At 41.0% G+C, this 23,436-nt stretch overlaps 1 protein-coding gene and 1 pseudogene across 1 annotated transcript in view; one reads left to right on the forward strand and one right to left on the reverse strand.

The window, feature by feature from the left end:
• Window positions 1-8,287: 8,287 nt before the first annotated feature.
• Window positions 8,288-12,950, reverse strand: LOC123252538 (annotated as a pseudogene).
• The window catches only part of PARVA (parvin alpha), a 177,151-nt gene continuing 166,480 nt past the window's right edge, over window positions 12,766-23,436 (forward strand). Inside the window, exon 1 of the mRNA XM_044681053.1 lies at window positions 12,766-13,084. Within this exon, the coding sequence (XP_044536988.1) occupies window positions 12,949-13,084 (136 nt within the window). The 5' untranslated portion in view covers window positions 12,766-12,948. The remainder of the gene's footprint in view (window positions 13,085-23,436) is intronic.

The raw sequence follows: 23,436 nt of genomic DNA on the forward strand, positions 1-23,436 counted from the left end.
GTCAAATATAAATTTAAAAAATTATATATATATATATATATATGTATATATAATCATAGGGATTTAGCTTAGGAGAGTAGGGAATTTTCAAGGAGCAACTGACTTTCCCTGCTAGTCACCCACTCAGAGTTCTGGAACCTGTTCCTGTCAATCATAAGCTAAATCCCTATAACAATATATATTGTTATAGGGATTGAACTTTGTTATAGGGATTTAACTTAGGAGAGTAGGATGATATATAACTATATATATTGTTATAGGGATTTAGCTTAGGAGAGTAGGGTGATATCTATCTATATATAAATCAAATATATATATATATATGTATATATATATATATAAAACCAAACAACTTAACACAAAAAGTTGTTTGGGATGTAGGGCACTAGCACTTATGGGATTAGTTCAGGAGAACCTGATTCTGTGTGGAAAGTGATGCTTGAGCTGGAGTTAAAAGACAAAAACAAAGGAGTCCCTGCCTCCAAGGAATTTACATTCTATTACTATTAAGGCCATCAGATTAGCCACAGTAATAAAATTCTGTTGTTGAGTGTGACCCTCCAAGGGCAAGCTAGGTGGTATAGAGAGGATAGAGCCCTGGGCTTGGAATCAGGAAGACTCCTCTTCATGACTTTAAATCTGGCCTTAGACACTTACTTAGCTGTGTGATCCTCAGCAAGTAAGTCCCTTAACTCTGTTTACCTCATCTGTCAAATGAGTCAGAGAAGGAAATGGCAAGCCACTCCAGGATCTTTGCCAAGGAAACCCCGAACGAGGTCACAAAGAGTTGGACATGACTGAAACAAGTGAACAACAAGAACCCAAGGGCAAGGGTATGAAATTATGCAAGTCATCCTTTGTGACAAGATCTCATTCATTAATCTATTCCCTTAATGAATCTCCTTGTATTTCTGGTCTTTTGCATGCATAAATATTTAATAGAGTTGGGAATGTAAGCATATGGTCCCATAGTTTCTGGTTTTTTTTTTTAGTCCTTACCTTCTGTCTTAGAATCTGCTAATACTAATCTAGTAATACTAATTATTGGTTCAGACAGAAGAGCAGTAAGGTCTAGGCAACTGGAGTTAAGTGAGTTGCCCATTATCACATAGCTAGGAAGCATCTAAGGACAGATTTGAACCCAGGACCACCTGTCCCTAGACCTGGATTTCTTTTCTCAGAGCTGCCTGAGCTGCTTCTCCCATAGCTTTTTGTTGGTGGTGGCTTTTTTTTTTAATGTTTCCTCTCTTGATTTTTCCTGGTAAGATGACTACCGATGTTCTTTTCCATTCTTCAGTCATTCAACAAGCATTCATTAAGTGTCAGGCATGAAGAGATGGGATTACAAAAAAAAAAGCAAAAAACACGTTCTCAAGGAGCTCATAATCTAATGGAGCAGATGACATACAAAACAACTATATACAAACAAGATATAGACAAGATAGATTAGAGGTCATGTCAAAGGAAAGGCACTGAGGACCAAGAAAGGTTTTTTGTAGAAGGTGGGACTTTACTTGATACTTTAAGGAAGTCAAGAGGTAGTAGAAATGAAGGACAGTCTTCCAGGTATGGGAGAGAGCCAGTGAAAATGTTCAGTGCTAGGATCTAGAATGGGATGTTCCAAGAAAAGCAAGGAAGCCAATATCACTGGATCATAGAATACATGGTGGGGAGCCTATAAGGTACAAGAAGAATGGAAAAGTAGGAAGGGGCCAGGTTATGAAGGGCTTTAAAAACCAAACTGGATTTTTTATATTTGATCTTTGGCATAAAAGGGAGCCACTAGAGGTTCTTAAGTAGAGAGATGCCATAGTTAGACTTGTGCTTTAGGAATGTGTAATAGATGAACAGAGGTTTGGATTAGAGTGAAAAAGGTAAGACTTGAAGCAGGAAGACCAACTGGGAGCAGTAGTCCAAGCAGTAGGTGATGAGAGTTTACACCAAGCTGGTAGCAATGTCAAAGGAGAGAAAGGAGAGAATAAGTAAGTGAGAGATGAAATAAAAATTAGACCATATTTGATCTACTTCAAAAGTAGGACCAACAGGATTTGACAATTCAGTTTGGAGAGGTGGTGAGAGAATGAGGAATTGAGGATTACATTTGAGTTGTGAGTCTGGGTAACTGGGACAATAGTGTTACCCTCAACTGTAATAAGGAATTAAGTGGAAGGGAAGGGTTTGGGGGAAACCATAATGAATTTAGTTTGGGATGTGCTGAGTTTAAAATGTCTATGGGAAATCCAAATCAAATTGTCCAATAGACAGTTAAAGATACCAGATTGGAAGTCACTAGACAGGCTAGAGTGAGACAAACAGAGAATCATCAGTACATAGGTGATAATTGAATCCATGGAGACTGATAAGATGATCAAGTTGAAATAGTATAGAAGAGAAAAGGGTTCAAGCTAGAGCACTGGAAGTATCAAGGATTAGTGAGCATGATCTAGATCAAGATTCTCCCAAAGGAGCCTGTGAAGAAGTCATATAGGTAGAAGAAAAATCAGGAGAGAGCAACATCACAAACACCTAGAAAGAGGAGGTTATCAAGGAGAAGAAGGTCATGAATAGAATCGAAGGCTATAAAGGGGTCAAGAAGGATGAAGATGAAGAAAAATCCATTACATTTGGCAGCTAAGAGATCATTAGTAACTTTGGAGAGGGTAGTTTCAACCGAATGATGAGGTTGGTAGCCAAACTGAGAGAATTTTGAGAGAATGAAAGGAAAGGGAATGGATGATACACCTCTTACAGGACCTACTCAAGGACTTTAGCCTCAAAAAGGAGGAGAGAAATAGGATGATAACTCATAGGGCTAGAAGGATCCTCGAGCGTTTTTTGAAGGTGGAGAAGTCATGGCAGTAGGTAAGTAGATATATGGCATCCAATAGACAAGGAGAGATTGGAGATGAGTTAGAGAGGGGGAATGATAGGGGAAGCAATCTGATAGAGAAGGATGGAAAGTGCCCTAGAAGTCAGTGTAGAGCAGTCACTAGAATTTCAAGTGGGTGATGAATATAGATTGAATGAACTTCAAAGGAGGAAAAGTTATTGAGTGATGGAAGCAGAGGGAAAGCATGAATGTGGCAATTGGGGTGGGGGCAAGGGATATTCAAGTTTCCCCACAACAACCAGTGAGTTGGGGGTATGAGTGATTATAACCAGTGCTGCAAAGGATACCCAGGGAAATTCATCAGGAAGAATTCAGATCTCAGTGAGCACAAGAAGATGAAAGGAATGAGAAAGGAAAAGGCTTAAGATAAAAGCTAGTTTACTATCTTTGGAATAGGAATTCAGAGAGTACAGCCTTAGAATAGAACAGTGGGAGGAAGTGTTGAGTGTGATTGGAATAAGTGAGCAGTCAGTGGTAAGAGGAAGAATGGAATTGGAACAGTTGCAACTAGGGGTTCAGAGTCACTGGGATGATAAGGATTTTATGGAGGTAGAAGTATGTTAAAATTATTGAGGAATGAGTTCAGGTTGGTTATCGTTGCCCATAGGGGTTTGGCCTCAAGTAGAATTGACCCAGGCATCAGGCTATGTATGGCTAAAAAGGACAGGGACAAGTGTGAAGGCCACCTTGGTGCAACTATTGCAGATATGTAGGTGGCCCTACTGTAAAACTAAGGAAAAGATTCAACTGGATTGAATCGGGGAGCCTATGCAATGCTTTCAAAGAGCCCAAGCTACTCATTAAAGCCAAGCACTATTTTTTCAATACTGGTAATCATCTGATGACAGAATATGGTTGTAAATCACAGAATATTATAGTCTCCAAAGAAATGAAATTGTTGGAAACCCAAAGGACAATGGAAAGAAGTTTTTTTTGTTGTTGTTGTTGTTTTTTTTTTGTTTTTTTTTTAGAAGAGTGAAGGGTGAGAGTATGGCCTGATCCTGTGATTTCACTATTGTAGGGAACTCTTAGTAAGAAAACTCCAGTGGGGCAGCGAGGTGGCTCAGTGGATCAAAAGCCAAGCTTAAAGAAAAGAGGTTCTGGGTTCAAATCTAGCCTTAGACACTTCCTACGTGGGTAACCTTGGGCAAGTCAGTTAACTCCTATTATTTAGTTCAATACTGTTCTACTTTGGAACCAATATACCATATTGATTCTAAGATGGAAGGTAAGGGTTTTTAAAAAATGAAAAAGAAAAAGATAATTCCCTTTACCAGTAGAAATAGGCAACTTTTCAAGTTGTAATTTTAGAGAATTACCTGAGATACTAAGAGTTTAAGTGACTTGGCCAAAATCACAGATATGTTGGAGGTAAGACTTGAACCCAAGTTTTCCAGACTTTGAGGTCCAGCTTTCTCCCTACTCTGCTATGTCTTCTCCTAAGGATTTCAATAGTCCTAAACATTTTACTCAAAATGACTATTGCACAAAAAGTGGTATAGAATACATCATTCAGATTATAATCATGATCATATATTACTCAGGATATATATGATTACAAAAGGGAGGTAGGCTAATCATATATATCCTGAGTAATATATGATCTGGGTAGTTATAATCTCAGATTATCATCATGATATGGTTCACATGCCCTAGAGGAAGGCCCCCATCCCATTGGGTGAACCCCCTAAAGAGGATCTGTGGAAGGGCCTGGGCAAGAGTCACTTGGGACAGACATTGTGGGATCATGGTACAGATGGGTCATCATCTTATAGATGAGATGACAGATTCTCTGAAAAATTGAAGGAATCTGTACCTTAACAAGAATCTCCTCTAAATATCCCTGACAAGAGTTTATCCACCCTTTGCTTGAAGATCTCTGGGGATGGGGAAATCACTACTTTACTTCCCAAAGCAGCCCAAACTAATTTATTAAAACAATAATTATAGGGCAGCTGGGTAGCTCAGTGGAGTGAGAGCCAGGCCTAGAGACGGGAGGTCCAAGGTTCAAACCCGGCCTCAGCCACTTCCCAGCTGTGTGACCCTGGGCAAGTCCCTTGACCCCCATTGCCCACCCTTACCAATCTTCCACCTATGAGACAATACACCGAAGTACAAGGGTTTAAAAAACAAAACAAAACAATAATTATAACCGGAAGTGTTTTGCAAATCCCTTCCTAAATATTAGATGTATTTGGTCCACCACAGGAGTCTATACTTCCCAAAGTTATGTACAATTGAACATCAAGTCACAAAAGGAACATATAAAGAATCTTCAAATTTGTCAGCATGAAGAAATCCCAGTATGGGCAACCCTCTGCCAACACTGAACTTTACACAGACACTGACATCTAAGACTTAGTTGCTCTGCTTATGAAGAGGTCTGAGGCACAAAGATATGTTTAAGAAAAAAAAAAAAACAATTCCCTTTCCAGCTGGGATTTCATGGACACCTGCATTAGCCACCTCCAGAATTTTCCATTAAACTTGGTGGTTTTATTCTTAACCCTGGTTCAACCCACTGTCTGTTTTTTACGCTCTTGCAACAGCCACAGTGAGTTACTGAAGGCAGACCTACTCCTAAAGGAATTCATGTTGTCTGAATTCAATCGCCCTCTCTTTGTTGCTTGGCAATCCTTTTACTCCTCTCTTCCTCCCTGACCCTTTTTCACCCCCCAGAATATTTCACTGAGGTTGTTTGGTTTATTTCTAACTCTGGATTAAACCTACTGTCTCCTTTCTCTTCTTCAGCTGCAATCACAATGAGCTCCCGAAGAATAACGTGTGTGTGTGTGTGTGTGTGTGTGTGTGTGTGTGTGTGTATTCTTCCTTTGTCTTTCCTAGTCTTCATTGCTCATAATCTTTCTGATAACTCATCTCTTTCTTTCCCTGGCTTCCCTTATCTGTTAGTATCCTTTTCCTCATCCCAAGTGTATCTGATGAATTGTCAAGTCTTGCTGCTGCCATCTCAATATATCTCACATCTAGCTCCTGCTTTTGATTCCCTTAACAATCAGTATAGCTCAGATCCTTATATCTTTTCACCTAGACTAGTGTCATGGTCTTCTTTTAGCTTTATGCCCTCAGTCTAGCCCTTTTCTGATCTACCTCACCCACCAATACCCAAACAACCTCTCTAGATGACCAGGTCATTTTTTCTGATCAAAAATAGCCAGTGCTTACCAATTGTCTACCAAAGAGAGGATAAGATCATAATGCTGACTTTTGAGGCCCTCTATAACTCAGTCTACTTGTCCAGCCCTATTTCACAGAATTGTCTTACATGCACCTTAGGTCCCAGCCAAATTACTCTTGCTCACCTTATAAAATCATAGGAATTAGAGCTGAAAGGGCCATCCAGATTGCTCTAATCTAATTTACCATTTTACAGGTAAGGGAGTAGAAGCTCAGAGACATTAAATGATTTCTTGAAGGCCACATAAGCAGTAAGTAGCAAAACTGGAATCTTTTGATTCTGTAAATTGGGTACATAATAAGTTCTCTGATCTGCTGACCTTGGACACTTCTTATGAAGTTTGGCTCTATTCCATAAGACATGTGTTCTGGCCCTGTGACACAGTAACACCAATTCATTCCTGTGATTTCTGTGACTGGGTCAATTGAAAATTATTGGTAAGTGAGCCTAGAGGTACCTCTTCCCCTTGTAGATTATGAGAACTCTAAGATTCTACAATTTCTCTTATTGCTTTGGGACTCTACTTATCCCTTGGACTCAAGTTCAAATCCTGATTCTACCACTTACTACTTATGTGACCTTGGATAAATCACTTAAAATATTTGGCTTTCAATTTTCTCGTCTGCACAATGAATGGGTTGGATCCCTTCTGAAGACTATATTGAGGTGATTGTTATAACTGAAAATTGGATGAGCTCACTGAAGGAAATGAAGAGAATTTAGAGAAAATAGCTGAGGATCCAGGATAGAATCTTGGAGGATACTAACAGACAAAGGAAGACAACAAAAAAAGTCAGGAAAGAAAGAGATGAGTAATCAGAAAGATCATGAGCAATGAGGACTAGGGAAGACAAGGGAAGGAGTTTGAAAAAGAAGTGAGTATTCAACAGTGCTGAATGTCAAAGAAAGTTCAAGAAGAATGTAGACTTCAAAAGACCTTTGGATTTGGCAAGAAGAAGGGTGTGGGTGACCATGAAGAGAAGCCACAGGTTGCAGGAGGTTAAGGAATGAGTAGGTGCTGAGGAGATAAAGTAAGGGATTTATACTACCCATTCAACAATTTCAGTAGTGCACAGATTTGTATTAGAACACTAGTTTGAGATGAACAATTGCAGTTCATAGATGCTGCTAGGATACTTATGAGAGGTCCAAATCCTCTGAAGTGTATGAGGTCCTCCTTTGATCAAGAGATGAGGCTCTACTCCTCCCTATCATCCCCTTCCTCCCACAAGTTTGGTATTGGCTTTGTTGGAGCTGCTTGCTCTCCTTGCTTACCCCTGGAATCATCAAAGTTCTGAACTCATCTGTTATTTTATTCAAAAAACCAAAAGGTGTGACTGAATCTTTTCAGCCAATATAAACATACTTCTTTATGTAGTAGGCATCATTTCTCTTCAACCAAGGGCTTTCACTCCTTCCAAATTCATCAAGACTTTTTCATAACTAATAAAAATGTCTTTGAAGGATAGATCCAAAAGGGATACTAGACTTTGTTTACAACTAGTTTGTAGGTCCAATTGATTCTATGGTATGTCCAGGTATGTGAAATTATTGAGGTATAGGGCATCCCTCTTATAATTCTTTTTTTTTAAGGAGCCAGACTTGACAAATGTACTAAATATCTTCATAAAATATGTATATTGAGGTAGCTCAGTGGATGGAGTGCCAGGCCTAGAGACAGACAGTCCTGGGTTCAAATCTGACCTCAGACATTTCCTAGCTGGGTGACTTTGGGCAAGTCACTTTACAGAAATGCCTAGTCCTTACTATATATTGATTCTAAGACAGAAGATAAGGGCTTTTCTTTAAGTATGCATATTATACAAAATATACACAAAGCTTCTGCCAAAATTAGAGAGAACAACAACAAAAAATAAGTCATCAGTGTTAATACCTAACACCTCTTAACATTTACAGTGAATCAGAAGAACATAGTATATACTACAACATGGTTTACACAGATACAATATAGTCAATTATAGTAATGCTCAATAAAATGACTTCTCCTCCAAGCCTGCTTATGGAAAAAAACTTTGAGGAGGAAGAAAAATCTCCACGAGAATAGAAAGGTTAGAACTAAACCATTCCTAGCATTAGCAATGCTTCTAAGGATATAGGTTCTAACAATCAGTTCAGCAGAAGGGAGCAGAGTTCCTTGCCAACTATCAATGTTTAAAAGATGCTAAACAAGGCACTGCTTCTCATTGCATCTCTGTGAACCAAGCAAACATGACTTTCTATATGGCATCCTTATAAAAAATCTGCAGTTGACACCCAGTAGGAACTGCCCTTTGCTCCCAAGCCAGCTCCTTTTATTTGTTTTTGAATTTCAATGGGAGCTACAATAACTCAATATCTCTTCCCTAAACTTAAACTTACCCTCCTTCCCCTGTCCTGTAGCATTTAATTGCCAATGTTAGACTGGCCAATGCCATCCTTAGTAGGCTGTTCATAATTAACAGCACCAGCTTCAAACTTCTTCTTTGGCTGGGTTCTGGAGATTCTGGAGTTCCATATTTCTCCTGTCTTACTTTAGCTCCATCATAGCACTTCATCTTTCTCTCTCCTTTAGTTCCAAAACCTTTTGTTCTTGCTCAGATGGTCTAGATCCATGTTGGCAAACCTTTGGTATGTGTGCTAGAGCATGCCAAAGAGGGATGCTCCCTTCCCCCTCTCCACATGCATCTGACGACATTTCTTACATCATCCTCTGCCCAGTAGCCTAATTGGATTGCTTCTTCCCTTCCCTGTCTGGGGTAAGATGTGAGGGTTGCAGTTTGGGTACTCAGTTTCTCAAAGGTTTGCCATCACTGGTCTAGATTATCCATAGATATCCATGTTTTACTCTTGTAAGTTGGACAGTTACTGATTTCCAACTGAAACATCTTTGTTGGAAAATTGCAGACAAGCCATTTTCTTCTAATCAGTCAGTTTTTCTTCACTTTCAAGTCTTTCTATCAATTCTTCCTCAATATTACAATCATCACTATAAGCAGCAACTAGACCATATTTGAGTAGATATTCCTCTTCTCCATTTTTTACCAGCTCTGGAATAAGTAGTTGTCTTTCAGCCAAAGCTCCCCTCTTCTCAAAGAGAGCAAAGTTGGCATCTGGTACTGCTGACTCTTCCTCCCTCAAGAAATTGACAGGCTGGAAGCTATTCTTGAAGTTTTCTTTTTGTTTATTTAAACTCTTAGTCCAATGTTCCATGTCTTTGGCAATCTGCTAGGCCATTTTGCTCTTTGGCTCTTTTTCTTTTCTTCCTTTCTTTGGTGGAAGGCAGACCAGTTTGTTGTTGGGCTACACATTCTGCTGCAGACATGCAAGTCTCCTTCTCTCTCTCCTAGTAAAGATATTGCTGGGTCAAGGAATAATAAAAGTATGGAGAGTCAGGTGCATTGGTGGTCTGATGAAACAGTTGGGGATTTGGGGATAATATAGCTGATGAACTAGTGATACCTACTGTTCTAGTACATTCGATTATTATTCTCCACTTCTCTTGCTTGTTGCTGGTAAATGTGCTGATAATCTTGTGAATACTGGGCATACTGGGCATAGCCATCTAGGCTTGGCTGGAGGTAATTATACAGGCATACCTCAGAGATCTTATGTACTCAGTTCTAGACCATTGCAATAATTTGAAAATATCACAATTAAGTGAGTCACATGAATTTTTTGCTTTCCTAGTGTAAGGGGAAAAAGGGGCTTTATGGATTCAATATATTAAAGATGGTCACCAGAGGAACTATTATCAATCCTCAATTAAGAATAATCTCAAATCAAAATTGACTTTTATGGAAATTTATTTACATGAGAAGAGAGAGAGGAAGTACAGAAATAAGAATCTATCCCACTGATTAGTCCAGGTAGATCTTAACCCTCAGCCAAGGGTAAAAGGGCCTGAGGCCAGGAGGCGAATGCAGCAAACTTCATTCACAGAGTCTATAAAAGGAAGTTTCTTAATAGAAGTTCAGGAAGATTCAGTCTTTAAACTCACCACATGGAACAGTCTTGGTCACCAACCAGCAAAGCTCCCTCAGGTCCCCTTCACCAAACCAGAAGCCGCCTCACTCACCCCCCTCCCTCTTTGGAAGGCCCACATATATATCACTTCCAGTGCCTTCCCCCAGCCTTTTTGTCCAATCACAATAGACAGCTTTCTCATAGAAAGTGTAGGGGGCGGTCCGTTGATTCTGATCATTACTCACTCTAGCACTTGTGGGTTAGGACCTCCCAGAATTGGAAGGTGCTCTCATCTTTGATGATTAAATCTAAAGATGGGCAGTGTAGACTTAATTTAATGATCACACTAGTACATGTAAAAAAAGTTTATGTTTACACTAGACTATAGTCTATTTAAAAAAAAAAAAACTTACCTTCAGTCTTAGAATCAATACTAAGCAACAATTCCAAGGCAGAAGAGCAAAAAGGGCTAGGTAACTAGGGTTAAATGACTTGCCCAAGATCACTCAGCAAAGAAGTGTCTGAGGCCAGATTTGAAGCCAGGACTTCCAAGCGCTAGGCCTGGTTCTCTATCCACTGAGGTACCTAGCTGTTCCTTATACTATAGTCTATTAAATGTACCATAACATTATGTCTTTTAAAAAATCAATGTACATACTTTAATTAAAAAATTCTTTATTGCTAAAAAATGCTAACCATCATCTGAGCTTTTAGCAAGTTGCCTTTAGCTTTTGCCTGCTCTTGCCTTGATGTTGCTGGCTGCCGCTTGATCAATGTGGTGGTTGCTGAAGATTGAGGTGGCTGGGAAAATTTCTTAAAATAAGATAACAATGGAATTTGACACATAAATGGACTCTTCCTTTCACAAAAAATTTTTCTGTAGCATGCAATGCTGTTTGATAGCATTTTGCCCACAGTGGAACTTTCAAAATTGTAGTCAGTCCTCTTAAACCCTGTTGCTGTTTTATCAACTAAGTTTATATAATATTCTTCAATATTGCTATGTCTCCAGGGATTGGCAGACCAGAAGAAGAGGAGAGCAGAGAGAGATGAGGAATGGCTAGGCAGTGGAGCAGTTGGAACATACACAACATTCATCTATTAAGTTCTCCATTTTATGTGAGCGAGGCTCCTGGTACTCCAAAATAGTGACAATAGTAACATCAAAGATCACAGATTACAGACTGCAAGAACAGTTAGAATAATAATGAGAAAGTCTGAATATTGCAACAATTACCCAAATGTGACAGACATGGAGAATGTAAGCACATCCTATTGGAAAAACTGTGCTGGTTAGGGCCAGAATAGGGCAGGATTCTAGATAGGTCATCTGAGGTAACCCTGAGGTTGGAGAACAATGCTGCCATTGACAGAAAATGACAAGTAAGAAAGAGAAACCAATTCTGGTAGGAAGATAATGAATCTGGCTTTGGGCTTGGTGGAGTTTGAGGTGATAAAACATGACACTCTAGTGGAGATATCTTGGTGTTAGATCAGAGGATTCTTAACAACAAATGGGCTCTTGAGGATATCCAGTAGTATAGCCCTCTAATTATATAACATACGAAAATGAAGCCAAGAAGAGAAGGAACTGACCCAAGGTCAAAAAGCTCATACATGTCATAGCTGGGAATAGAACTAAGGTCACCCTTAAGCCAGTGGCTCCCAGAAATGGATAGTGAGAGAAAAATCCAGACTGTAACTTTAGATTCTGAATTAAAAAAAAAAATAAATCATTACCTTCTGTCTTAGTATCAGTTCCATGACAAGAGTGTCTGGCTTAAGTGACTTGCACTTCAGAAGTATCTGAGGTTAGATTTGAACCCAGGTCCTCCCAACTTCAGGACCGACAGTCTGTCCTCTGAGCCACCTAGCTGCCCCTAAATTCCGAAATTGTGCTATGGGAAGCTCTGAGGATGGGTAGTTTTTCAAAAGAGAGAGAAGTAAAGATAAAAAGAACAGAAAATTGTTGGAATAGAATTCCTTTCTTAACTTGTCCCCATGGGAAATTCAGGAGTCAGACACTGGCAGATCCTGAGCCTGGGGCAACCACAGTTTCTCAGCTTATCACAAGCTTTCCAGAGAACTCAATGAACATCTTCAAGGCTGAACTCACAGCTGGAACACTTCAAATTTGAATTTTTTAAAATAGTTTGAACTGGGCGGGTCTTTAGAGATTACCTATCAACTTTTCCTGAAAGAACAGCTAGACTCAAGGTAATCAGATCACACACTGCTATTGAAAGTTGGCATTCAGTTATCAGCAGGATCCAACCTGCAAGCCTGCTGTGTTCTTCCTGTTGGTCAGCAGAAGGTTGAGGGGGCTAAACGAGTTCCATCATATTTGAGCAGAAGAGGAAGGCAGGAGAGCCAATAAAGACCTCTCTGAAAATGAGGGCAACAGTAGATGTCAGAGGCTCATGACTCGAACGCATGCCTGCCTAACTCTGGTGCCGAAGGTGGGGGAGGAGGGCTAAGTTAACGATGCTCTTATGGTAGATGAGTGCAGGTCCACTATTGAAAAGTTCTGGGGTCTGGTAAGAAACAGATGAGGTTGCTGGGGCTGAGGATGGATGGGGCTCCTGTATGCCTTAGGTGAGCTCTGGTGGCCTGGCCTGGCCCGGCCCAGCCAGGGACATTGAGTGCCAGAACCAAGGGCCAGGCTAACTCCGGCCGGGGAAGGAGCGCGGGAGGGAGGGAGCAAGGAGGGAGGGAACAAGGGAAGGGAAAGGAGAGCGAGAGCTGCCTCAAATGCTTGAAATAATTCCGCTTCCGTTTGGAAAGGGGCAGCTTCAGTCTCCGCCGCCGCCGCCGCCGCCTGCCCTGACGCCTTCTCCTTCGGTGCGCCCCAGTCCTACCCGGCCCGGCCCTCCCGGAGCTCCGCTCTCTGTTCCCCGCCATGGCAACCTCCCCTCAGAAGTCGCCCTCGGCCCCCAAATCCCCCACCCCCAAGTCTCCCCCGTCCCGGAAGAAAGATGACTCCTTCTTGGGAAAACTTGGAGGAACTCTGGCCCGAAGAAAGAAAGCCAAGGAGGGTGAGTAGGGCGCGGGACTTCGCTCCCGGGGGCTCCTCCCCTCACCCCCAGCTCCGAGCCAGCCCAGTCGGACAGCGCCCTGAATGGGGCGGCCTGGGCAGGGCAGGCTAGGCTAGGCTAGGGCAGGGCTGGGCTGGGCAGGGCAGGGCTGGGCTCGGGGGGCCGGGAATGGCCAGACTGGTTCTGCGTGCGTTGTAGAATGGGGGTAGCGCTTGGTGGGACTTTGCGACCCTAGAGCGAACCCCAGGGCTGCTATGGGGGTGGGAGGTGGTGGTGGGGGTTGCGTGTGTGTCTCAGTATGTGTATCTGTGTGTGAGTTTGTATTTCCTGTGGAAACGTCACCCTGGAAAAATGCGGGAGCTTGGAGCAGCTCCAGGGCCTGCCCCGCCCCCCGCTGGCCGATCCGGCTGCCCGGATGTGCGCTTCTTCTACCCCTGGCCTGGTTAGGCCCCTACCCGGTTCCCTGGCTGCTCCCTGTGCTCTGCGCCGTGGGGAGCCCAAATCCCAGAGCTGCTAGCCTTGGTTCGTGGCTGGGCACCCTCTGTGTGCCTCTCCATGACTTTTTAATGGGGAGCACACTTCCCTTCTCCCCTGGTGAGTGAGGCCGTGCTGGATCTTCCTGGAATGGCCGGGAGAGGCTGGCGGGGTGGATTTATGCGCCGCCACCGGGTTCTGGCAGCTGGATGGGACCCGCCCTGCACAGCTTCTGCCTGATGTTTGCTAGATCCTTTCCCCCTTTCCCGAAGGAGGGAGACCAAGACTGGGCAAAGTTATACGTTTTTTGGGACATAACCATCCCTCTCGTACTCCCAGCGTCCATCCACTTTCAGAGGGTACAGGGTCTTCGAGGACCAGGGCCATATTTATAATGATGATGGATGATGAAAGGGAGCCCAGGTAAACTTCCCAAAACATTTTACCCCTTTGCAGCTTCATGGCTTTCTGAGCTGAGGACCCGTGGTATTATTAACCCCATTCTGCTGATGAAGAAACAGACCAGGAGAAATGAGGTGACTTACTTCAAGTCACCCAACTTCCAACTGTACCATCTTAAAACATTCGCTTTCGTACAGCTAGAAAGATCCAAAATCGCTTACACTTAGTGGAGATCACTTTGGCTTTCAAGCTCTTGCCCTACCTTTCCAGAAGGAAGAAGTGAAAGTACGCCCTTTCTTAGATTTGCTGATAACAAAGCCAAAATGAGGGAGGGATAGTGTCACCTGGAAGGTTTTATAATCTATAAATGGCACAGCTGGGATTTTAATCCAGGCTAGTCAGGCTACTTAGTTCCTCAGCCATTATGCCAAGCACTGGGAATTTTTTTTTAAAGACATTCAGTCAATAAACATTTATTAAGTGATTCCTAAGTATCAGGCATTGTGCTGAGATCTGAGTATACAAAGAAAGAAAGAAAGATAAAAGCCAGCCCCTGCTGTCAAGGAGCTCACAGTCTCATGGGAAAGATGACATACAAACAACTACATACCAACAGGATATATGCAGGATAAATGAATTCCAGTCACAAAAGGGAATCACTAGAATTAAGGGAATCTGGAAAAGCTTCCTTAGAGAAGGTGAGATTTTAGCTGGGATTTGAAGGAAACCAGGAAAGAGAGAAGGTGGGGAGAGAAATGAGAGAATATTCCAGGCTGGAGGGACAGCCAGTAAAAATGCTGGGAATCAAAAGCCAGAGTGTCCTGTGTGAGAGCAACAGGGAGGCCTGCATTACTGGATCACCAAGTGCATGAGACATCTGGAAGGGGTCAGGTTATGGAGGGCTCTGAAAGCCAAATACAATTTTATACTTAATCCTGGAGGTGACAGGGAGCCACTGGAATTTATTCAATGGAGGTGGGGGAATGATATTAGAGATTGTCATGATCCTTAGGAAAACCACTTTGACAGCTGAGTGGAAGATGGGCTGAAATGATGAGAGACTTGCCAGGCAAACCAACAAGCAATTATAGTGTCTGCTGCCCTCAAGGAACTTATATTCTAATAGAAAATATATACATACAAGCTATCTAAAGTGCATATGGAAGGTTATACTAAAAGAGAGGCACTGGGTGCAGATGGAGGGATTTATTCTATATTCAAGATTGTCAGAGAAGCCAGGAAGCAGAGGTGAGGAGGCAGAGCTTCCCAGGCACAAGGGACCCAGGGAAATTTGACCCAATATGGCCATGGAGTGTTATGTGAAAAGAATAACAAGAAGGCTAGTGTCTCTGGATCATAGAGTATGTGGTGGGAAGTCAAGTACAGAGTAACTAGAACAGCAGGCAGGGACCAAATTGTTGAAGGGCTTTAAAATCCAAACAGAGGATTTTATGTTTGATCTTGAAGGTAAAAGGGGAGTCACTGAAATTTATTTGGCTTTGTGGGGGAGGAGGTGGAGTGTGGAGGGCATTAATGTGATATGACTAGATTTGGGCTTGGGAAAAATAACTTTGTCAGTTAAATGGAAGAGATTTAGACCTGGAAAGGACAGTTAGTTCCACTCTCTCATTTTATGGATGAAACTAAAACCTAAAGAGATTAAATATTGGGTTATTATGAAGAAAAAGAGAGCTTATTCTGCTTGGTTCTAGATGGCAGAACCAGAAATTATGGATGGAAGTCATAAAGATGCAAATTATATATGTCTCAAAATAAATTAAAACCATCAAAAATGGAAGGACTTGCCTCATGAGGTAGTGCATTTCCAGTCACTTGGGGTTTCCAAGAAAAGGCCAGGTCACCAATTTTCAGACATATCATAGAGGGAACTTTGGTACAGGTAGGGCTTGGACTAGATGGCTTCAGGAGTCCCTTTTAAAAAAATAAGTTTTTTGAGGCTTTTTGTCTTTTTTATCACAGGCATTTCAATTCTCCCACCTCCAGAATGAACTTCCCTTGTAACAAAGAAACACAATCAAGAGAAAACATATGATAGTGCACTCCATATCTGTCTTAGTAATCAGTCAATTAACAGACACTCACTAGATACTCTGCTGAACTTGGGCAGCTAGGTGGCACAGTGAACAGAGTTCTGGGTCTGGGGTCTAGAGGAACTGAGTTCAAATCTAGCATCAGACATTTATTAGCTATGTGACTTTGGGCAAGTTGCTTAACTCTGTTTGCCTCGGGCTCCTCATTTGTAAAAAAGAAAAAAAATGAACTGGAGAAGGAAATGGCAAACCACTCTGGTATCTTTGCTAAGAAAACTCCAAATGGGATCACAACAGTCAGACAGGATTGAAAAAAAAGCTAAAACTAAAACAAAAAACTCCAGACAGAACAACAGCAAGTGCTAAATTCTGGTAATACAAAAAAAAAGATAAAACAATCTCTGTCCTCAAGTAGCTCCCAGTCTAATGGTGGAAATAACGTGCAAATAACTATGTACAAACTTATACACAGACACAGGCACAGACACAGACACAGACACAGACACAGACACAGACACACACACACACACACACACACACACACACACACAGGATAAACTGGAGATCATCTCAAAGGGAAGGCACTAAGATTAAGGAGAACTGGGAAATGCTTCTTGCATTAAACTTTAGTTGAGATCTGAAGGAAGCCAGGGAAGCTAGGAGTCAAAAATGAGGAAAGACTGAGTTTCAGGTGTGAGAATGCTAGGAGTAAAGAGATGGAGTCATATAGGAGAAGAGCAAGGAGGCCAGTGTACCATTGTGCTTGAGTCACCAAGCATACAAGAAGGCTGAAAAGATAGAAAGAGATTATGTTATGAAGGGCTTTAAAAGCTGAAGAGAGGATTTTATATTTGAACCTGGAGGTAATGGAAAACACTGGAATTTCTTGAATTAGGAAGGTAATATTGTTGAACCTGTACTTTCAGATGAGTTTGACAGTTGAACAGTGATGGATGGGCACCTTTAAGGGGGAGACCTGAGTCTGAGCAACCAACAAATGGGCTGTTTTCATTATAGTCCTTGGTGTGAAGTGATGAGCAACTGCATTATGGTGATGGCAGAGTCAGAAAAAAGATGACATCAAAGAGAGATATACATTGAAATGTAGCCTGGGGCTCAGATTCAGAAGGTTTGAGAAGTTCAGGCACTATTCCTGCTGTTTATCAATATTTTTGGCAGGTTTGTTAAAAGTTCACATTGTTTCCCAGTCAGACCTGCCATTCCTAGGATTCTAGAGCTAGATGGGACCCTTGAGGCCTCCTCCTCTTTTTACTGAAGAAACTAGTATCTAAAAAAAAAAGGAGGTGACATATACAAATTCACACATGGGTTAGTAAGTACTTAATAAATGTTGAATTAGTCAACCAATGAGAATACAAAACCAAAAACAAAATAACTCCTGATCTGGGGCAGTTTATATCAGTTGTGTCTGACTCTTCCAGACTCCATGGACCATACATAGCATACCAGATCCTTCTGTCCTCCATTATCTCCCAAAGTCTGCCCAAGTTCATGTTCATTGCTTCCATGACAGTGTCCATCCATCCCAACCTCTGTCATTCCTTTCTTCTTTTGCTTTCAATCATTCCCAATATCAGGGTCTTTTCCCATGAGTCCTGTCTTCTTATTATGTAACCAAAGTTTTTTTTTTTGTTTTTTGTTTTTTATTCTCCTACAAAACCCACTTCCATATTGGTCATTGTTAGCAGAACAAACTCATACAAAACCAAAATCCCCAAATAAAAGCAAAGATATACTGATGTGAAAGACTATCCAACAGTTCTTTCTCTGGAGGTGGAGAGCATTCTCCATCATAAGAGTTTCAGGGTTGTTCCAGATCATTGCAGTGCTGAAGAGCAGTGGCCAACATATTCAAGCTTTATTTTCAGTATTTGTCTCCAGTGAAGAGACTGAGTTTATTTAAATATTGACTTATTCAATCTCCTTGCTGTCTAAGGGACTCTTAAAAGTCTTCTCCAGCACCACAGTTTGAAAGCATCAATTTGGCAGTCCTCAATTTTCCTTATAGTCCAATTCTCGAAGCTCTACATTACTACTGGAAAAAACCCTACTCTGACTATATGGATCTTTGTCAGCAAGGCAATGTCTCTGCTTTTTAGTAGGCTCTCCAGATTTGTCATTGCTTTCTACTATATACAAATGCACAAATATTATATATATGTACATATGCAAATACACATATGTGTACATAAAAACTTTATATGTACATATAGGTATATATCATATGTGTATGTCTTGTATAATACACATAAATATAGATTAGATTGATAGATTGGTCAATTGATAAATAGATAGATATAGATCAATCAATAAAGATTGATAACTAGAGATAGAGCCAGAGAGAGAGAGAGCCAGAGAGAAACTGAATCTGTGATTTCACTGGTATAAAGAACCACAAGGTAAAGAAATCGCCAATACCGTTGCACATCTGTACATTCTCTGAAACATATAATCTCAAAGCATTGCCTAGAGCCCTGCATCTATGTGACTTACTCAGCACATCCAGCCTGTAGGGTTTGAGGTAGGACTTGAACCTCAAGTAAAATCTGGGCAGAAATCTAGCCTCTATATCACAGGTACCTCTAAAATATAATGCAATTTACAAATGCAATATATACAATATACAATATGCAATACAAATACACAGTCAAAACAAAGTAATTTCAGGGGAATAGGGAAGAATTCTAACAACTAGGGGAGGGCGAGGAATAGTGTCAAGACCAAGCTGGTATGAGAGGTGGCACTTGAGCTGAGCCTTTAAGTTAGAGTTAGGTGGTGCATTCAAGGCACATTAAAGGGAAATGGATATTGGAGGACAGCAATGGGCCGGTTTGAGTGGACCTAGATATTGTGAAGGATTTAAATAGCAAATGGAGTCATTTCCATTTTATCCTAGGGCTAATCGATATCCTCTGAAGTTTTGTGAGTATTGTGAATTTGTGAACTTTGTGCAATTTGTGAATAAATGAACAAATGAATAATAATTAGCTTGTCGATGGCTGTATAGCCTTAGGAAAGTAAATTAATCTCTTGTTGCCTCAGTTTCCTTAAGAATTTCACCATCTAGTTCTACCTTCTCTTTCCAAATTGATTATGCAATAACACTTCCCCACCTCCGGTGGCCACACTTTTTTCCCCCATCCATGGTTTTGTCCAGGCTGTCCTCCGTGCTTATAGTATTCTTCTTATTTTATCCTTTGGGAATCCCTACCTTCCTCTAGGCTTGGCTCAGGTCCCACCTTCATGCTTGACCCTTGCTGATTTCCACCTCACACAATAACCCTCCTTGTGAAAGCCCTTCCCTCTGAAATTGCTTTATATTTTGTACTTACATTTCTCTGTAGGTGGGATAGCATCTTGACAGCTATGAGGAGCATGGGTTAAAGAGACGAGAGGCTGAAGACAAGACCACCAATAAAGAGACTATTGCCACAGTCCCTTGAGAGGGAGAATCTGAACTGGAAGATGGGCTATGTGAGATGGGGACAAATGGGAGGTATATTGGAGAGGTACAATCAACAAAACTTAGAAACCAATTGGATATTGGGAACAGAAAAAAGGTAGTTTAGGTGTTCCCATGGATAGAACACTGAGTGTGGAGTCAGAAAGGCCCAACTTTAAATTCTGTCTCTGGTACTTACTAGCTGTGTGACCCAGTCCAAGTTGTTTAACTTCTTTTTGCCTCAGTTTCCTTGATTGTAAAATGAGGATAATAGCAGCACCCAGCTGCTAAGATTCTTGTGAGGATCAAATGAGATGATATATGCAAAGCACTAAGTGCAGTGCCCAGCACATAGTAGCTATTACATAAAAGTTAGCTATTATTATATTGGTAATAAGGTGAGAATAAAGAGTTGAGAATGAACAAGAGTTTATAGACCTCAGTGACTAGAAGAGTGGTGAGGTACCCTTGGAAGAATTAGTGAAGTTAGGAAGAGAGAAGGATTTCTGGGAAAGATAACATACTCTCAGGCATCCAGAGTTTTAGGAAGCCTACAGACATCCAATTGTAGATATATAATAGTTGACTGGAAATACAGGACTGGAATTGAGGAGAGAAACTAGGACTGGATATTTAGATCAGGGAGCCATTCACCAGGCAATTATGATATGAAGACCTGAGTTGGAATTTTGCCTTAGATATTTACTGTTTGACCCTGAACAAATCACTTAATCTCTGAGCTTCAGTTTCATCATTGGTAGATGGAATAATAATAGCACCTACCTGACAAGGATGTTGTGAGAAGTGAATGAGCTAATATATTGAAAGTACTCTGCAAACCATAAAACTCTGTCTAAATCCTAGCTGTTATTATTAGCTATTATTATTGTGATCTGCCTTGAGATGACAATTGAACCCATGGAAGTTGAAGAGACTACCAAGTGATGGCCTAGCACTTAGCCTGGGGTACACCCACACATAGCAGCTGTAACAAAGATGTTGTTAGTCGTTTTTAGTAGCATCTCACTCTTTGTGACCACATTTGGGGTTTTCTTGGCAGAGATACTGGGGTGGTTTGCCATTTCCTTCTCCAGCTCATTTTACAGATGAGGAAACAAAGGCAAACAGGATGAAATTATTTGTCCAGCTAGGAAGTGTCAAAGACTAGATTTGAACTTAGGTCTTCCTGACTCCAGGCCCAGCACTATATCCACTACACCATCTAGCTGCCCTAAGGATAATTTCAGCAAAGGAGATTTCAGAGGAGTGATATGAAGAAGCCAGCAACTTAACTTGGGGGGGGAGAAAGTCAACCATAGGAGATGTCAGTGTCAAATGCTTATGAAAGAATAAGAATGAAGACTCAGAAAAGGCCATCTTTTTGGCAATAAAGAGTACTCTAGGAACTTGGGAAAGAGCAATTTCAATTAAGTAAATGAGCTTGGAAGCCAGACGTATAATTTTTATATCACAGACTTTTCTAGATATTCCTATCCCAATCCCCCTACCCCATCAATCCTCTGAGCTTTTCCTTGTAACAAAGAGAAAAAAAACAATCTGACTCATCAACCATGGCTGACAGCCTAGGTACCATTCCATACCCAAAGTCCCTCACCACTCCATGGCATAAAGACAATTGCATTTCTTCATATATTCTCTTGGACTAAGGCTGGTCATTAAAATCACCACTTGCTTTATTGTTCTTCTCATTTACATGATGGCAGTCATTGTATTTATTGTTTTCCTGGTTCTGCTTTTATCACTGTTCATATGTCTTCTCATGTTTCTACGAATTTCTTTTATTCATCATTCACTACAGTGCAATAATATTCCAGATCTTTCATACCCCAATTTGCTCAGCCATTCTCCATTTGATAGGCATACATGTTGGTTCCTGTTCTTTGTTACAACACACACAAAAGTACTGTTAGGAATATTCAACTATCTCTGGGACCTCTCTCTTCCCTCCTTGGGATCCATGCCTACAAGTGAGGTCTCTGATCAAAGGACATGAACAATTTAGTCACTTTTTTTTTTACATAATTCTGATTCATTTTCTAGAATTGTTGGACCATTTCACAAGTCTACTAACAATGTATTAGTATTAGTGCTTGTGTCTTCCCATAGTCAAGAGAAGCACTTTTTAATAGATGTTCTATAAATATATGTGCTACAGTAGAAAGACCACTAGATCTGGGATCAGAGGGCTAGGATTCACAGTCTGCCTCTGATACTTCCTGCCTGTGCAACCTTGGGGAAATTATAAAAGCTCCTCAGTTTCCAATAACATGAAAGTGAACTATGGTTTGCTTTGATTAATTTTTAAAAGTTCACAGACCCTTTGCTAAGTGCCCCTGACTTTGGACAAAGCTCTAAAAGGCAGCATGGCACACTCGCTAGTAAGAACATCTGATTCAGGTTTAGAGGACCTGAGTTCAAATGTGGCTCTTATACTTTACCACCTAAGTAACTTAACTACTCTAGACCTCAGTTTCCTTATCTGGAAAATGAGGAGGTTGGATTCTAAGGTTCTTTCCTTATGACCCTAGGAAAGTTCTAATTGTTCAGTGCTTTAGATAGCTTTAAGTAAGAACATTAGGAATGCCAAATATACATTGACATTTTAAATTTGTTCAAACCATTGCCTATGACCCAAGTATCAAGAATCTGGAGGAACCCCCAATGGATACCTGGCTTCAATTAGTCCTTAAGTTAACAATTATTTTATTGAACATATACTATGTGCCAAGTGTTGTGCTGGACCCTGAGAATACAAGGACAAAGAATGACACAATCCCTACTGGAGAGGAGTTTACATTTTAGTGGAAAAGAACAAATATGTATAAAAGTATGTATAAATGCACAGTTATTTGTCTTCATATTATGGCATAAAAATAAAGTATATAATAGCATAAAGACAATGTATTATACACATACACAGAAGCAGCTAGCTGGAATGCTGTACAGAGAGCTGGGCTAGGAGTCAGGAAGACTCATCTTCCTCAGTTCAAATCTCTCTTCAGACACTCGTGACCCTAGGCAAGTTATGTAACCCCTGTTTGCCTCAATTTCCTCATCTATAAAAGGAAATGGCTGGGATATTGGGGTGGAAGGAAATGGCAAACCAATCTAGTATCTCCACCACAAAAACCCCAAATGAGGTAACTAAGAATCAGACATGACTAAAAGAATGAACAACAAAATGTTTACATGTACAGGGAGTGGATTTCTGGGATCAGACGACTTGGATTCATAGCCTGCCTTCCCTTAGTAGTGATTTTGCTCTGCAGGGTTTAATGTCCTTTATCTTAGAAGGTAGAAGAAATGCTTCCCAACCTAGCCCCAGGCCTTCAACTCCCTTTCTGAAACCAAGGCTGGACTTCTGGCCACTGTCCTCCAATTGTGGCAAAAGATGTTTCTTTTCTCAGTGAGGAGATCCCTACAAAGAAAAGAGTGAGAAGGAAGTTAGTTGGGGATTATAGAGTCAGATAGCAGCATGGCCTCTAATTTCAAAAGCCATCAAGGAACTCTGGGGCCAGAAGATGTCTGTCTAATCATTTCTGAAGGAAGAAAATTCAGGACTATCTTATCATTTCCTAAATCTGTGAATATCTAATTATGGAGCTCACCGGGGAGTAAAAGGCCCCTATTGCCTGAGGGTGATGGCTAACTGTCCTGTGGAGCTTTCTTCTCTTTGTCTTCGATTCCTCCCAGGCCTGCTTTCTGGGAAACAGCTTTGAACAGATTGGGGAAAGACAGCTGGGCATCCTTGATGCAAAACAACCCTTTTTCCAATCTCACTCTGCACATTTTCAGAATCTACTCTATAAAAACTTCGATTCATTTTCTGAACTCTTTAGGCACCAATGAGGGGGTGCCTGCTCCCTACTGGGACATCCCATTCCACTTTTGGATAGCTCTAATTATAACTGGGTTGTTTCAGTCATCATGGCTACATCTAC

This window comes from Gracilinanus agilis, chromosome 6 (assembly GCF_016433145.1).
Source record: "Gracilinanus agilis isolate LMUSP501 chromosome 6, AgileGrace, whole genome shotgun sequence".
Classification (NCBI taxonomy): domain Eukaryota; kingdom Metazoa; phylum Chordata; class Mammalia; order Didelphimorphia; family Didelphidae; genus Gracilinanus; species Gracilinanus agilis.